The 18,678-nt window shown below is 35.9% G+C and overlaps 1 protein-coding gene across 6 annotated transcripts in view; it reads right to left on the reverse strand.

The window, feature by feature from the left end:
- Nucleotides 1-18,678, reverse strand: part of GRIK2 (glutamate ionotropic receptor kainate type subunit 2) — a 365,605-nt gene that overhangs the window by 24,772 nt on the left and 322,155 nt on the right. For all 6 annotated transcript variants that reach the window (XM_071741263.1, XM_071741262.1, XM_071741261.1 and 3 more), the window contains one exon: nt 10,872-11,097. In XM_071741263.1, coding sequence (XP_071597364.1) covers nt 10,872-11,097 — 226 coding nt within the window. The remainder of the gene's footprint in view (nt 1-10,871; nt 11,098-18,678) is intronic.

The raw sequence follows: 18,678 nt of genomic DNA on the forward strand, positions 1-18,678 counted from the left end.
AGAGGCAAGTGAAATTTTTATACATCCTATTTATTTATGATTAATGTATTAAAATATGAGAGAGATTTGTATATTAATTGAAAGTAAGCTTCTTTCTCCTCTGCCAGATGTCCTTCTACTTCATTATAGACTTGTAGCTTGTGGAATTCAAGACTTCTGGGCATGCAAAAGACTTTTTCAAATTTCTTTAAATACTCTACATGCTGTGTTAATTATTGGGAATAAAAAGTGGCAGGTTAAATATAAGAACTATCTGCAACTTTAATTTAGTTGTAATGCGTGTATATTAGATTTCCCATTCACATCTTTCTGATTAAATACATAACTTTTAATTTCAGTGTTGGTTGCTGAAGGATGCATCAGGATAAGATATTTATTAGAATGGGTTAATGTTTCTGATAAAACAAAATCAGTATCTCCTGATACTGATTGTTAACCCTGACACTCTATGCTGCATTAATATTATCATACTGTAATATTAGACATATTGCAACCATTAAATATTCATTAAGTTGCAGTTACTAGAATGGAAAATCTCCAGTAGACATTTACAGCTGTCTAAGCTACCCTGTATATAATTAAAACTGCAAACATTCAAACCAAAATCCAAAACAAAGCTATTCTCTACTCCATTACATACATATTTTTATATTTATATGCATATATTATATTATACATATATATATATATTCACCTTCAAGTTAACAAGAATCATAGAATTGTTCAGGTTGGGAAAGACTCGATGCAGTCCAACCTGTATTACTTGTAAAAGTGAAATTGCTGGTAAGAGGCAGGAAATATCTTAAAACAATATTTTATGCCAAATGCAATCAAAAGCTTTTCACAAGTGCTGTGTTCTCTAGTTTTTATAACTTCTTTCCAGTTATAAACATTCCCAACACATTATAATTTCTCTTTGTTTTGTTATAGAAACATCAATGAAAAGTTCTTGTAGGTTTATAAAGATGAAATGTGACCAAGTGGGATCATGTAGCTGTGTCTGATTTCATATTAGATTTCTTATAATTTTCCAGCAACATCATTGATATCAAAATTAGAGTAATACATGAAAGATTTAGCCCTACAATATGCATTAATGCATTCTTGTGTTCATACATACTTACAGTTTTAGGACTGGGCAGGGGGCATCCTTGAATACATTAATTTGTAATTAGAACTTATCTATCCCACACAGTAGATTACAATTTACTTCTTTAAATATCAGATCATTATGATGTTGCATTAGACATGCATATTTTATTCTATATTTTTGTTTTGTTGTTTTTTTTTTTTTTGACACAATTTCATTCTCTCAGCCCCTCCTGAAACTGTCACTGAAAACATCTCTAAAGCAAAACTCTTAGATCAAGTACTGAATTCAAACAGATAGTATAATCATAGAATGGTTTGATTTGGAAAGCATCTTAAAGATCATCTAGGTTCAGCCCCCTGCCTATGGCAGGGACACCCATCACTAGACCAGTGCTAGGAATTTTTTCCATAGACTTAACTGTGGAGCTGTGGAAGAGAAGGATACCTTTGTTGAAACCTGTACTGAGAAAATCTATGATAATTTTACAGTGTTTATTTTCTATTCTTCTTGCAAACCTTTATCATCAATCACATAAGAATGGTTTGCAAATACAGCCTCCTTTTTGGGAAATATTTGTCTAACATCACACAGCCATAAATAGTGAAATTAAGGAGGTGCTACATACAGTTCTGCTATCCATTAAGATTTCAGAAAGGCAGACAAGAATATGTTGAAAGACAAGAAAAGTGTAAGGTCATAACAAAAAAGTCCAGACCTAAAAATTCAGTTCATCCTTTTGCAAACCATCCCAACCCGCCTGCCAAACTATAAGGGAAATTCTGAAAACAACGAATGTCTGTGTTTGGCCATTAGATGTTTCATTGTGGCTGAGTTATGAAGTGGTCTTGGGTTCATTTAACTTCTATGCCACATTAAGTCTGGGCAATATTCATTTAAGCTACAAAAAAACCACAATAAATTTAGACCTTCGGAGAGGTCAAAATTCCTACCAAGTCTCACATTACAATTGTAGATGTTGATAAGGAGTTTCAGCTGCTACTCTTCTATTAAGTGTTCCATATATTTCTAATCCTTCTGATAAATAAAAGAAGCTGACTTTTTGAGGTTTTCCATGCAGATTTCTGTTCCCCAATTTGATTTATATTGTTAAGTATGTAGAGCTAAGGCAATCAGTTTTTGCTTTATCTTTTGAAGGAGTCAGCTGACTGTGTGCATCTTATACACAGTAAGAATAACAAGGCTCAACTGTTCAATGAGTGCTTAGAAAAACTGGCTTCCAGTATTTTACTCCTTGTACTCTTTGTCCACACAAAGCCATGGTGCTAATCTTTTCATTTAAACTACCCAACTTAGAGAATTCTATCCTCAGCAACAAGGTCAGATGAGATAGAAAGAGTTAAGATTTACTAAGAGCTTTCAGAAGTTTAAATTTCTTTTCCATTACAAGGGAATCATTTGGGTGTAGAAACAAAACTTAGATAGGCTCAAAACAAACAATGGACCATAGCTTCTATTTACCCATTTTGGATGCAAATTCAAGACACCGGTCAAAGGTTCTTAATTATGTAGTTCAAAAGTCTGAAGTACTTTCATCACAAAACTATTCCATTCCAGTACTATGAAAGGCAAAAATTTGGAAGTGTCCCTCAGAGATGGTCTCATCCATCCCATCTGCTCAAGCTACAGGGCATGCAAACCCCAAGCATCCACGCAAACACTGTCTGCTGGGATGCAGCACACGTGTATATTTCTAATTAGAGGTGACATATCAGGACAGGTACTTAATATTTGTAGATGAGTCTTTGCAATGCAACACATACATATGGTCCTAGGCATGACAAAATCAACATTTAAGTTTTAATGATGTCTTTGCTTCAGTTACACGTGTTCAGTAAATTCTTGCTAGAAATTGTGTCTCTAAGGCAGAGTCTGCTTGCAACAGCCACTGGACATTAAGTGTTTTGGCAATTCTTTTTTGATATAAAGCTCAGTGTCTTAGCATGTCTCAGACAGTGCTTCAGTATACTCATAATTATGAGACAACCATAAAAAAGCTCTTTCACAAAATATATGAGCTACATATCTGTACATTTCAGCAGCAATAAATTAACTGCTGAAGCACTTGAAATTCTCAAATTAGTTTCAATACAAGATTTGACCTGTATAAAAAGAAATAATTTGCACCAATTTTTTGTGCATAATGTTCAACTAATGAAGACAAATGTATTAATTTGTTTTAGTTACAGAAGAACTAAAGCTCAGCATCTTTATGCATGTATAGGTGATAAATATTACAGTTCAAATTATATGAAGAGTACATATTAAGTGCAGGCAAGCAGAAGAAAAAGGCCTCCTACATTGGTACATGGTTTCTTATTTATTCCTATAGAGACAAATCAGTTTATACATCTCATCTCCAAGGACTGGTAAAAAATGCTCCTATTACATAATTTGCATAGTCTGAACTTAATAAATGGCTTTGATAGAACTAGGGTGTCTTACAAACAAAACTAAATGAAAGCTTTTTTTCTTTTTTTTCTTTTTTTTTTTTTTTCACATTAGATTTGGAAAATCATAGGCAGGGGACAATGCTTATACTTTTAGTATTGAAGTTAAGAATGCAAAAATTTGTGGTGTTGCAGTTATAATTTGAAATTACCTATTATTGTCCACTCTCTTTTTTCAAAATTTTCTATATTTGGAAACAAGCACTTAAATAAAAACTATAATAACTAAATATTATTATAATAATTAAATATTTTTTAAATACCTTAGTATGGATTAAGAGCATGGTCAGGTGAGTTAAAAATGTCAATATTATAAGATAAAATCAATATCAATATTATAAAATAAAAACTTTTTACTTTTACTATGAATATTTTGTCTAGGCCACTCCCTAGAGAAAAAATACATAATATAAATCATATGAACCTATAGTATTATTGGATACAACACAATAATGAAATATTATATTTTTGTTACTTAAATTATATGTTTGAATCTGTTTTAATCCTGCAGCCTATCATTGCAGCAGGAAGAGCACTATTGCATTGCATTTATTAATAGCTTGGATAAATATAAATAATTCATGAAGTCACATTCCTAGAGAAGATATGTAATAGCAGATGATAAATTATTGCCTGGAACCCTTTTTTTCTGCAGTGAAATCTTTGATTTAAGTGAGTGGAGTGTGAAATACTCCTTCAAGATTCTGTGTTTGATGAAAGTATATGAATACTACTGCCTTCAAAATATGCTTGCAACATTTTAATTACATGCTACACAGCTCACTGAAATGAAAAAAAAAAAAAAAATTGAATACCTCAGTAAAAAAAAATTAAAATGTTGAGATTGTGCAAAAGTATAAATAACTTCTATGTGTAAGTGATCTACACATTATGTTAACTGGCCAAATAGACTTTTCAAAGTTATAGCTGAGTGGGCAAAAATTTGAAGTTCTTTAAAAACAATATACTGTGGGAAGTGTATTTTTTCTCTAGGAGATAAAAATATTTGTAAACAATGACATTTTACTTAGTATTTCCTTAGAATCTACAGACAAAAAAACTTCACTAAAAATGGCACCTGTGAATCAATAGAATGTCAGAGCCTTGAAGTTTTTTTTCATCCTTTGAACTTAAGTGAGCATACTGATATCTGAGGCCTTCAACCAATGTATCTCTGCTGGAAGTTTGTTTAATTTATTCATTTACTTTTCTTTTAGATATGAGAGATATAACCTCTAGAGAAATTACTAGATCTAATTTCCACTCACTTTCTATTTTGCATTCCTTAAGAGTTAGAAGAAATAGATGGAAATTTTTTTAATTACTTACACCTACTATTTTTCCTTTTCAAAATGTCAAAAGCATTACTTTGCAGGTATCTCCACACATAGAGTTTGTCTGGTAGGATAGTCCTGAGCTGCCACATAAGTGCAGATGATCTGAAAGGTGTAGCAGATCTACTCATTCTGGAATGGGTTTGACATATACACTTGTCAGCCACTTATGTACTCCAGGTTCAACATAGAAGGAACTGGCAATTCAATAGCAAAATCTGCCCAAGCCAGATGGAGAGCAGCCTGCTGTCTGACATGCTGCAGAGAAACAGGAATTTGGCAAAGAAATAAAAACCTGAAACCACTCCAGAGAGATGAAGATTTGCTTTTTTCCAAGAGATGACTTCAAACATGTTCCTTCCAATCAGAGAGTAAAAGAAAGAAAAGTAGCTTTGCAAAGCATTAAGCCTTAAAAATAGACAGCATGGAAGCTAAATTTCTAATCTTTCATGTGATTCACTCCACATTAACAATGATGTTAATAAATACTCTTTAAGGAAAATAACATTTGTCACATAATATTATTGTATTTTATAGCATGTTGATGGTAAGAAAGTAATTTTGACTGTGTTTCAGTAGGGCATGAGAAGTGTGTTGCTAGATGGAGTAGATTTTCTTGAAAAAGTTACAATTTATTTTTATAAGAAGACCATAAGAATGTGGAAGTATCATAAACAATTAGGAATCCTTTGCAATAGTAAATGTAACCCAACTGATCTTGAACACCTATATCATGCATAAATAATATGAATAAAGGGGACATTTCAAGTACTGAAAGAGGCAAGTAACACTTTAGAGGATCTATCACTAAAAGCAGAAGTTACTCTGCACACCCAAAGGGCATAACCACCCTCCATACCCCTGCTCCACTTTGTTTGCTGTGGGGTTTTTTCCTTCCTTTCTCTTTCCCTTTCCCTTTCTCTTTCCCTTTCCCTTTCCCTTTCCCTCTCCCTCTCCCTTTCCCTCTCCCTCTCCCTCTCCCTCTCCCTCTCTTTCCCTCTGCCCTTCCCATTCTCTTCCCTTTTCGCTTTTCCTTTCCCTTTCTTCTTTCCCTTTCCTCTTTCTTTTTTTTCTCTTTTTCCCTTTCCTCTTCCTCCCTCCCCTTCCTCCTATCTTTAATATGAACCTTGGATCATGAGCTGCATGACGTATATTCATATATTTATTACCAGAAATAAACTATACAAAAGGCCTCAAGATTTATGCACATTAACAAAAGTTTTCCTATCTAACAGAGTCATTGATGGATAACCCAGGACTGACAAAACTGCCAGAACAGTCAATACAAACTCTGCTGTTTGGAGCTTCAAGCTAGGAAAAAAAAAGAAAAAAAAAAAAAACAACAGAACACCACAGAAGTGCTCTAGTAAAGCCAGTGTTACAGTCTTGGTTACAAAGATGAAAACAAAGTTGCAAAGGTAGAAAATAAACCAAAATAAACACAACCCCAGTTACAAATAAGTTGCTCTTATCTGCTCTGAAGGATCAGTTGCTGGCAAACCTCTCATCCCAGATCTTGTTCTTCAGCCTAGGCTGACTGAAAATGAATTTAAGTGTATACAAGACCATTACTTTGATTTATAAACATGTATCATGAGTGTCATTCACTATGTATAACTTATCAAATTCACTATCTCTAGTTTATTTTTCAGTGTTCCAGGTATCATGTGTGACATACTAACTAAAGCTAACAGCAAAGATATCATGCAAGGATGCTGCCCTACACCTATTCCAAACATTAGTGTATTTTGTTGGTTTTAAAAGTCTACAATAATCCTACTTTCTGCCTAAAGTACCTCATTTACAATCCTTCGTCAAGGCTACATTTTAGCAATCTGTATTCTTCACTAGTGCATTTAGAAGGATTTGAATAATCATGAATACCCAGATTTTGATCCTTCAGTGTGTTTCAAAGGAGTTGATACCTATTCACAGCCAGGTCTGGGGTTTTTATCTTCTCATCTCGTGCAGCTTCTCTGAAATTAAAACTTATACATTATGAGAAGGGAGCTCTTACTGTAGTACTCTGAGCTGGTGCTGTATTTGTGTGGTTACATTTCCCAAGTGATTATCCTACCATAAACTCCTCTGACAGCATATTTTTCTGTTAGGAAAGCTTTTAGCTTTTGTGCTTATAACTACTTAGACTCAAGGAAATTATGGTCTCATTATTATTCTGTTCTCTTGTTCAAAAGGAACAACCTATATTTTGATGCTGTTCTCCAAAATCAACAATATCGACTCTACTGAATTCAACATAAGGCCTTTAACAACTGCATTCTGTCAATTTAGTCTTACATGCAGATATTTCTGCAAAATCAAGATAAACTGTATAATAATGATCAGATAATATATATACAGATATACACACACATGCATATACAAAAAACATTTGTGTAAATCTGGGGTGACTACATCTATACTTTTAAGATACTGTGCCCCTAATTTAAATAGTTCTGCATTTTTCTGCTCAGAGATGTGCTGTTTCCCAAATAGGCAAAAGCAGTAACCTGTGCTTTGTTTGTGAAACCATTACACTGTATGTTTCCAAGCACTTCCAAGCTCTTGGACAAACTTAAATACAAAAAGGGAGCCTACAGAAGGTGGAAGCAAGAACATGAAGCCTGCGAAGACTACAGAGAAATTGTCCAAGCAGCCAGGACTCAGGTTAGGAAAGTTAAAGCTCTGATAGAATTAAATCTGCCCAGGTACACTAAGAGCAATAAAAGAGCCTCTAGGTTTATTGGTGATAAAAGGAAGACAAAGGAAAATGTGGGCACTCTCTGGAAGGTAACAGGACACATAGTTACCAAAAATAGGGAGGAGGCAGAGGTACCCAATGATTTTTTTTGCCTCATTCTTCACCAGAAAGTTCACAATCCATACCACCCAAGTCACAGAAGGCAAGGGCAGGGACTGGGAGAATGAAGAACCACCAACAGTAGGGGCAGAACTGGTTACAGATCATCTAAGGAACTTGAAGATGTACAAGTCCATGATCTGATGAGATACATCTGAGAGTCCTGAGAAAACTGGCAGATGAAGTAAAGAAACCACTGCCCATATTATTTGAGAAGTTGTGGTAGTCTGGCAAAGTCCCCACTGACTGAAAGAAAATAAAACATAACCCCTGTTTTTAAAAAAGGGATAAAAGGAAGACCCAGGGAAGTACAGGCCAGCCAGTCTCACCTCTGTGCCCTGCAAGATTATGGAGCACATCCTCCTGGAAACTGTACCAAGGCAAATGGAAAATAAGGGGTGGGGGAGATTTGTAACAGTCAACATGGCCAAATTGTGCCTGACAAATTTGGTGGCATTCTGTGACAGGGTTACAGCATTGGTGAATAGGGCAAGAGCAACTGAAGTCATCTATCTGTACTTGTGCAAAGCATTTGACACTGTCCCACATAACATCCTTGTCTCTATATTTGACAGACATGGACTTCATGGATGGATCATTCAGTGGATAAGGAATTGGATGGATGGTCACCTTCAAAGGGTTGTGGTCAACAGCTCAATGTCCAAGTAGAGATCAGTGATGAGTGGTGTTCCTCAGGGGTCAGTATTGGGATCAGCACTGTTTAAGATCTTGGTCAGCAACATGGACAGTGGGATTGAGTGGTCTCTCAGCAAGTTTGCCACTGACACCAAGCTGTGTGATGTGGGCAATACACTGGAGGGAAGGGATGCCACCCAGAAGGACCATAGGAGGCTTCCAAGGTGGGCCCATGCCAGTCTCTTGAAGTCCAACAAGGTTAGTGCAAAGTTCTGCACCTGGGCCAGGGCAATTCCAAACATAATTACAGGATGGGCAGAGTATGCATTGAGGAAAGTTCCTGAGGAAAAGCACTTGATGGTGTTTGTTTATAAGAAGGTCAATATGAGCTGGCAATGATTACTGAAATTACTGATTATTGGATCATTGTTGTGGATTTTAGAAGCCAAAATAATGTCTATAGTTGGCAACTACAACTTACAACTGAAGTTTTCACATAATTGCCACAGTTGAAAAGGTCACTTCATCCAACTGTCAACATCCCCCCTGAATAAAATATATGAACCAATATCTGTACCACTCGCTAGAGCATGTCCTGAAGTGCCTCATCTACAAAGTTTTTAAAGGCCTCCAGAGATGGCAAATCCACCGCCTCCCTGGGCAACCCATTCCAATGCCAGACTACTCTCTCAGCAAAGAATTTTTTCCTCATATCTAGTCTAAACCTTCCCTGGTGCATCTTCAGGACATTTCCTCTAGTCCTATCATTATACACTTGAGAGAAGAGGCCAACACCCACCTCTCAGCAACCTCCTTTAAGGTAGCTACAGAGAGCAATAAGGTCCCCTCTCAGCCTCCTCCAAACTAAACAATTCCAGCTCCCTCAGCCTCTCCTCATAAGACTTATTCTCCAGAATCTTTACCAGCTTGGTTGCCCTTCTCTGAAGTTGCTCCATTAACTCAATGTCTTTCTTGTAATGAGGGGCCCAGAGCTGAACACAGTACTCATGGTGTGGCCTCACAGGGCCAGGGACACCATCACTTCCCTTCCCCTGATGGCCTCATTATTCCTGACATTAGCCAGGATGCTGTTTGCCTTCTTGGTCACCTGAGCACCATGGAATCATGGATTCAAAGAATGGCTAGGGCTAGAAGGGACCTTAAAGATCATCTAGTTACAACCTCCCTGCATGGATAGGGACACTTTCCACTAGAACAGGTTGCTCAAACCCCCAGTCAGCCTGGCCGTGAACACTTTGAGGGAGGGGTGGCCACAACTTACTAAGGCAACCTGTTCCTGTGTCAACCCTCACAAGAAAGTGTTTTTTCCTAATGTCTAACCTAAATCTCCCCTGTTCAAGTTTTAAACCATTTCCCCTTGTCCTTTTACTACACATCCATGTAAAAAGCTTGAGCCAGAGACTGCAGCCAGTCCTTTTCCACAAGCTTTTCCAGCCACTCCTCCCCAAGTCTGCAGTGTTGCTTGGGGGTTGTTGTGACCCAAGTTCAGGGCCCAGCCCTTGGCTTTGTTAAACTTCATTTTATTGACTTTGGCCCACTGGTGTACACTGCCCAGGTTCCTTTGCAGAGCCTTCCTACCCTCAAGCAGATCCACACTCCCACCCAACGTGGTATCATCTGCAGACTTGCTAAGGAAACTCAATCCCCTCAGCTAGATCACTAGTGAAGACATTGAACAGGACTGGCCCCAAAACTGAGCCCTGGGGCACATCACTGGTGACCACTCACCAACTGGATTTTACTTCATTGACTACAACTCCAGTTTCTAATTCAACAAAGATTACATCTGTCTGTGCAATGAGCCACCAGCTTCTCGAGGAAAATGCTTTGGGAGACAAGCATTCAAAAACTTAATACTTAAGTTCAGGTAGACAATGTCCACAGCCTTCCCCTTTATGTCTAATCAAGATCACCTAACCTGAAAATATTAACAGGACTGGAATTGCTCTGGAAATAGTCCACAATGTTAATTCAGTATTTCTTTTGTCGACGGATCTTTCCTCCTCCTTTAAGAATCCCAGTGATGAGCCTTCTCAGTATGGAAGCATTATGCTCATTTGCTGTTGCAAATGATACTATCATGGAGTCATGATAGCTGTTCACTGCTATGATCTCATTCCCTAAAGAGACACATAAATATTTTTAAAACTTTTTTTTTCAGCAAAATAAAGTGTTGTTAAAAGCACTTGTTGTTGAGAATAAGGAAGGTACCATGTAAGAGAAAGACATCATAGGAAAATGTCTATTGTTTTATAAAATAACTTTTTTTTCTATTTAGAAAATTAAATTAAGCAGACAAATGTTGATAAAATACAGAATATTTTCCCCAGGTTGGAGAAAGAGAATAAGAAAAAAAAAATTAGCTATGTAGAGAAAGACAGAGTGTATTGGAGCTTTTCTATGCTACTATAGCAACTAAGATGAATGTACACAGAACAAATGGTTGACATATAACCTACCCATGGGAGTTCCAACACCATAACCTTTTGAGTCTATCAGGCCTCCAATCTGTGTCAGGTTACAGTTCCGCTGTGTGACAAACTCAATGGTTGTCGACTCCATTAAAAATGCATAATCAGAGGTAAGCACACGCTGGATACCTTCTTCATTACTTTTCACAAGTACTGACTGCCTCCTGCTACTCATGAAGGCCCACATCTTGTCATAAGTGGAGATTTTGGATTTCTGAAAGACAAATATTAGATGAAACATTAATAACAATAATACATTTAGAGGAGTGAAAGCAAATTCTCAGTTTGCACATTGCACTCTTATTGTATTTTACTATGTGTTAGTTTTTACCAAGGTATTCTTCTAAGGCTGCCTGTACCTTTTATTTCATGTGTACCTCACATCTTAACTGGGTAAAGCAAAACATCTGGACAAGTTCTGAATAAAATGTACAATATATGTTGTTTATCTGGTTTTTATTATTTTTACTTTCTTTTTTTTTTTTTTTTTTTTTTTGGGTTAGGTTTTTTTGTAGGAAGAAAGCCTACATGTATTTGAAGTCACTGAAAAACTGCAACCAACTTTATCAACAATGCTGGTGAGTGTTAAAGGTGAATCTCTGGAATCTGGCACTATTGAAATTTTCTCTTGTATTTCAGTCACTCAGCTATTCCTAAGTAATTCTGAAAACCTTATGCAGAGCATGGAACCCTCAAGTACTGAAAGCACTTGAAGATGGGAGCATATGGAGAAAACAGTTCTGAGGCAGAAAATATTTTAATTAAAGTGCATTGTAAAATATTTTTAAAAGGCTTTAAGTAAGAGATATTGTCACACACTGGTCACACTAATACTAGTTTGCTATTTGGAAACTGACTATGAAAAGTCCTAAAAAAATTAATATATGTTTTCTGCTTTATTATTCCAGTAATGCAAAGAAACGTTGTGATAGGAAGAAAGAGACAGTAGTTTGGGCCAAAGTGATGCTGTGTAGATGCAGAGAAGTTGATTACTTTATTTTTTACTTTCTTTACTTTGCTTTTTTTTTAAGTACTGAACATTTTATAATACATTTACCCCATCTGTTTAAAATGTTTCAAACTCCAGATGTATCACAAAATATTCAGTAATGTGAAGTCTTCTCTAATAAATAAAATGTAGAAATGGACCATGAGAATTGGTAATCAGACTTTTAAAGAGTCTTTCATCTTTTAATGTCAGCCTTAAACATAACACTGCTGTCAGCTTGGTTGAGATACTAAACAAAGATTGACACTGCAAACCTTTCTGAAGTTCAGCTGATTGACAGCCATAAATTCTGCCCCAGAGGAGAATTAGCAATGTATGTGGAATAAAAAGAACATTTACTTAGAAAAAATATGACTTTGTCCCCCTGCTGAGATACAATCCAAGAGTTATTTCACCCTGCCTGGGGACTTTGCAAATCAAGCACTTGAACTAACTCTAGTGTCAGTGCTAACAAAACTGAAGAATTTTAGGGCTCTCTATGAACACACTGTTACTATACTGAGCATGTTCTGTGGCTAATTGCCAGAGATTTTAGTAACTCTAAGGGGAAATAATTTTTCTTTACAATATACTGTGAATGCATAGAATAGAGAAGACCACAAAGATATGGTCTCTGCTCATAGGGTTTATTTTTCAAATCAATAAATTACTGCAAACATTTAACACTGAACTGTAGCATAACACACTTCAAGAAATGTGCATCAGCTCTGTAGAAATCTAAATTTACATTCTAATACAGAAAGGATGGCAAATGCAACTCTTTTCGTAAAATTTTACCAAGAACCTATATTTGGTTATTTTGATGTATATTCTTTACCTTAATACCCAAACCGAACATTTTTACCTCTAGAAATAATTTGAGCAATATAAAAATTTGGCAGAAAAAGTAATTCTAGCAAACTACATAAACATGGAAGATCCGTGCTAGGGAGGGAAGGGGGGAGCAGCTGGGGGCTGGGAAAGAAAAAAAAGAATTAGAGAAAGTTTCTGCACAGGATACTTCATTTACTGGAATACTAAAACCAAAAAAGCTCAAGAATTAATATTGAGACTTTAGATTATAACAGAACCCTAGAATATCAGTGCACATGGCTCACCACTGTGAAGATAACATCAGAGACAGTAAGCACACAGTGATCTCACAGTTTTCTCATACAGGCAGAACACTAGCCAACTAGTCATTGCACTTTATTACACCCCTAAAACCAAAAGTCATAATTGAAATGACACATAGGAAAAGAGCTCATCTACTTGTGATCCCTAGATTTTAACTAGTGCTCAGAAATTCTTACCAAAAAAAGTGTATAGTTCTGGCTACAGGATTTATTTTACACATAACAGGTGATATTTTTACTGAAAACTAAAAAAAAAAAAAAAAAATAAAAAAAAATTAGCATTTGATGCAGAAAAACACAACCACAAATGGTTTTCCTCTGTGTTTGGCAAAATACTCAGCATACTTTTGTGACTAAAATCAAGAAGCCAGAACAACCAAAAGCATCAGGAGCCCATTTGACATTGAACTAAAGAGCATGACACTCAAATACGTAAATTTTGCTTCTTGTGGTTATGATTGTGTCATTCATACTGAGAGAAACAGATGTTGAATTTTACATTATGTTTCCATCTTCTTTCACTGTGTGCAAATCACTCTGGTTAACCAACTTATATGCTCCATCAATGAAATGTACTATTTTATCTGGGTTATTTCACCATAATGTTTCATCTAACTGGAAATCACTGTCTGGAAATCCAACATGACTTGAAATCAACCGGAAATGATGTCTGTATAAGATAACTTGGGGTGACATGATTTGTCATGCCTGTGTTGCCTCAGTAATGTGGAAGACAACAGAGTAGTAAGAAAGCTGCCTCTGCTTTGAAACACTTGAATTTCGCTGGAATAAAAACTGAACTGGCTAGCAGGAAAGTTGGAAATAAAAAGATGAAGCAAATCAAGAAACTCATCTCCCCTGTGCATAAAATTGTAGCTCTCACAATGACATTCAGAGGATACTCTCAGTGACATACTCAGCATTCATAAATTAAAGATCATTAGAAGATAACTCTACTTGTCAAGGACCACAAAAGGAAACATGACAAAGGCTCAAAGTTGGTTTAATGCTATGTACAAAGGAATTATTGTTAATATTTGTTACTCACTGCCCGATCTTGGAGCACTTGCCTAGGAAAGACAAATAGCTGAGTAGTCAGAATCTGAGCCACAAGGGTAGAAAAATATTGGGACATTCTATGAATGCCATAATAAACAAGGATCAAAGGACAGGAAAGCAGACCTCATGATACAAGACAAGATTGGATAAATTCACAAACATATGCCCGGAAAAATCTGATTATTTTTCTACAAGGAAAAAGTACAGATTTTTATTTTAATGATAGCTTCCAACTTATTTGCTGGATTCTAAAAGCCTTTGGGTGTGACAGAAAATGCTTCAGTTTTGCTTTGATCCATGTGATATTTAAACTCAAAAGAGGCTTTAGTAACAAAGGAAAGATTAATGGTAATTAAGACTAAATTTTGAGAAAAAAGAAGTTAAAAAAAAGCCAGAAGCCCTATTCTTATGTATTTCATGAAAGCACTCCCTACACATATGGAATAAACCATGACAATCTGTGTGTCAAAAAACCCTCACAACCTCTACACTATTTTTCATTTATGACACTCCCTCTAACAGCTATGCAGCTTTTGTTTTCCTGAGCATTGCGTTCTTAGTGGATGCAGACCACTTTTCTTAAAGTTCCTTCATTCACAAAAATTTTTAAGGTCAAAGAACATCTATGCACATTTATTCTAACCTTCTATAATACACAGGCTCTGAAATTACCCTTGTCAATTACCTCACTAATTTATCAGGTGTTTTTACTAAGAAAAAGAATGACATATAAAAAATGCATTTGTAAAGACCAATCCATATGAGCTTCAGCAAGGTGCCCAATATGAGCTCTGAGAGCATCCTTGATGATAAGCTGGTAGGATATGAACTTGACAGATGGAGCTCCTACAGGTGGAGAACTGGCTGAGATATTGATCTTGAAAGGTGGTAGTTAATAGCTCAAGGCCAGACTGGCATTGTGTCAAGAGTGGAGTGCCTCAGGGGTTAGTCCTAAACCTGATACTATTCAATATATTTATAAATAGTTTGGAATATTATGCTGAAATCACCCTTCCCAAGTTTGTGGATAACACCAAATAGGGAGGAGAGGTAAATACTTTGCAAGAAAGAGCTACCATGCAGAGAGAAAATTAGTACAAACAGGGATAACATGAGGTTTAGCAAAGATAAATGAAAAATCTATCCTGGGAGAAAGTGTTCCCAAGCATCCATACTGGATGAGAATTGACTGGCAAGAGTGCATCCTGCCTGAAAAGAACTTAAGGAACCAAGAGGGCAGCAAGCTGAACATAAGTAAGCAGCCTATCCTTGCAGTAAGAAAGCAAACTGCAGGATGTATCAGCAAGACTATAGCCAGCACAACAAGGGATGTGATTAATCCACAATACTTGGCACTTGCCATGACACACCAGGAACACTGTGTCCAGTTTTGGTCCTCCAAGTTCAAAAGAGATGTTAAAATTGGAGAGTGTCCACCAAGGTGATCAGAAGGTTGGACAACTTAACTTACGAAAGACGATTGATGGAAATGGTGGTGTTACACCAACAGTGGAAAGCTTACACAAAATGTAATCACATTCTTCCATTACCTAAAGAGGATGTTAGAGAGAAGTTGAAGGCACTCTCTTCATTAGGATGTATGGTGACAGAATAAGAGGCAATGTTCCAAGCTGCCTAAGAGAAATTTTGTGTGGATATAAGAACAAAATTCTTCACTATGTGAATAACTCAGCATTGGAACAGGTAGCCCAGACAGACAAGCAATGGAACCAACTCACTGGAAATGGCTTATCATGGGCTTGAATAAATTTGTCTAAGGTCTTACTTTTCATTAGGAAAGCTAATGGAAACATTAGCTCCAACAAACAATAGGAAACCCAGAGGTCCCTTCCAGCTTTGTGTTTTCATTCATCTCTATGATTCTTTAACAGGTTGAAGTTACATACAGTAATAGGTGAACCTGGAAATTCTTCAAAATTTGATATTGAGCAATTTCAAAAAAACAAAACAAGACATACAATTTTCTCTTATACATCAAACCAAAGGCAAACCCATTATGAGCCAAGGAAATGTTTTTTCCTGTCTTTTTCACCCTTCCTTCCTTTGAAAGTCGAGTAGCCGCATCCCAGTTGTTTCATACATGGCCCCCTGAAAATCAAAGCTGAACTCTTCATATAATATATTCATTTTATCAATTCCTTATTCATTTTCATGTGTTTGACATTTTGTTTTGACATAAATCTGCATAGCTGTGAAATAAGCTAGAACATTAGTTTCTGATGTTTTTAACAATGGCAAAAGCACTAAAGTATCTCAAGATTTTTTTCTAAAGTAAGAATGCTAGATGTCAAATTTAGGTGAAGCAAACATTAGAAATTATTCTCTTATGGTTCATAGCTGTTCTAACACATTTGAGTTATGTCTCCAGTATTTTAAAAGGCCACAGAGGATTAGCACCATTAACAGAAAGATAAACAAAATTAATTAGTTGAATACATTTCAAATCATAGTCTGACAAGCTAAAGCTGAAAGAACAAACCAACAGTCTTAGATAAAGAATGTTTTAGGAATTCTGGAATTGTCTTCTAATGTTATAAATACAGAGAAATTCAAAGATAAAGCTATTTGGAAATAACTGACCTGCTCTTTCCTGAACTGTCACCAAATAGAAATTTGTCAAGGCTGATTTCTACTGTTCAAATATGTTCCACTGTATATTTTTGTACTTCTTTCTGTAATGTATATATGTGTACACTGATGAACCTCCTTCAGTTCTTAATATGAATCTCCATTCTTTGGAATAGGTACTTTTTTCTCCAAGGTACTTATTTTCTCCAAACTGCACAATATTTCTGGAGTGGACAGCAATGGGATCCTGATCCATACTGGGACTCCTTAACTAAACAGCAATGTTTGGAATTAATTATCAGAATCAGCTACAGAAACGAGAATACAAGATATCAGATCTTGTTAGCTTTTGGCTTTACAAAGCATCACTACATGTCCTGTTTCCAGATATTTTGGTTTAAATAATCCATTTAGGTTCATTTTAATAAGCAAAATAATTTCTAGTTTACAGTAAGCCTTAGATAGTATTACACTCCAAAAGTATGTGCTGTTTTTTGAAGCAGCAGAAGCAGTATATTTACGGATCTTGACACAGCTGAGCACATAATGTATAAAATGCAATTTGGTCTTAATTGCAAATCTGCACCTGATGCCTCCATAATATAATATGATCCCACAGACATTTCAAACTCTGCATTCACATATGTGCACTGCACAGTTTTGAATCATTGCTATAGGCTAAAGAATAGCTTTTACAAAGCACCATGCTAATCACTAGCATTTTAAGTATACTGGAAATATTCCTCCACTTGTGCTGGACAGCAGACCAGGCTTAAATCAGCTTAACTGTCCTCTATCACCAGACAGACTGTGTTAATTCAAGTGAACTTCTATCATCTGATTTTCTGACCAGATTAGCAACTAGTTATAAATATGACCTTTCTAGTATTTTCTTTATTGTCTCCTAGGACTATGAGAATGAGTTGATCTGAGTTATCAAAGAAAAGTGAAAAAGACACTCTCCCTTTTAGCAGATCAGTCTCATTCACTCTCACCCTCTGACCTTTTTCTTTTTTCCCCATTTTTTTAAGAATTGCTGAGGCCTGAAAAGTCCTAAGTGAATCAGCTAATTTAGATTTTGTTGTGTCAGCATAAAAACAATAAAACCAATGCATAGAGCAGTCTCTCCTCCATAACGGCAGCTTTCATGGTTCGTAGAGCACAAATGAAAAAAGGTAGGAAAGGTGTTTTTACCAAGAATAGAACTGCAAGGAATGAAAAATGCAGTGTTCAGAGAAAGACATTTTTACTCTTGCCCTGATTGTGCTGACTCTTTGTTTTAAAAACCAAAGATTTTGAAAAAACGTTAAATATTTAAGTAATTTATCGTTAAAAATTCCAAACATTAATGCTGTTGAAATAAGTCTTCACTATCAGCTTTGACCTGGAAATAAGTAAGGATTTTATATCTCAAAAATCACCAATGGATTTCAGAAAACGTCCTTGCCTAAATAACAAGAATTATTTATAGTCCTCTACTGAATTACAGTTAACATCACAAAAGTTCTTTTTGTAAAACACTGTGGAAGATGACAAAGTGTGATATTTCTCACACTATGTTTCTTGTCTCATAAGTAGGAATAAAACATTAAGCAAATTTAATCTGTTTCTAAGGCAGATCCTATATTCTGCATGTTCTGTAAGGAGAAATCCACTTTTGCTCACTCTGCTTATTCTCAGATCCAAACTGCAGTACAAAATTCCACAATTTATCTGCACTGTAATTCCAAGCAATCTTTTCCAAAAGCAGGCAGAGCATGGTTGAATCACTGGAAGTAAGAATGACATCCACAAATACTACTTTAAATATTTACTTCTAATAGAGTAAGGATTTGTCACAATGCCATGATTTTAACAATTGTATTCTCAAAGCGTATACACTGGCAGGGAAGATGTTTGTGCAGTGTTTAAAAAAGAATTAATATGCACTAAGCCCAAACAAGTCTGGTGCTGATGTTATCTGAAAGAAACTCACCAGGAAGCATTGGAAATAAACCACATAGCATTACACATCAGTTTGAAT

The sequence above is a fragment of the Heliangelus exortis genome, chromosome 3 (assembly GCF_036169615.1).
Source record: "Heliangelus exortis chromosome 3, bHelExo1.hap1, whole genome shotgun sequence".
Lineage (NCBI taxonomy): Eukaryota > Metazoa > Chordata > Aves > Apodiformes > Trochilidae > Heliangelus > Heliangelus exortis.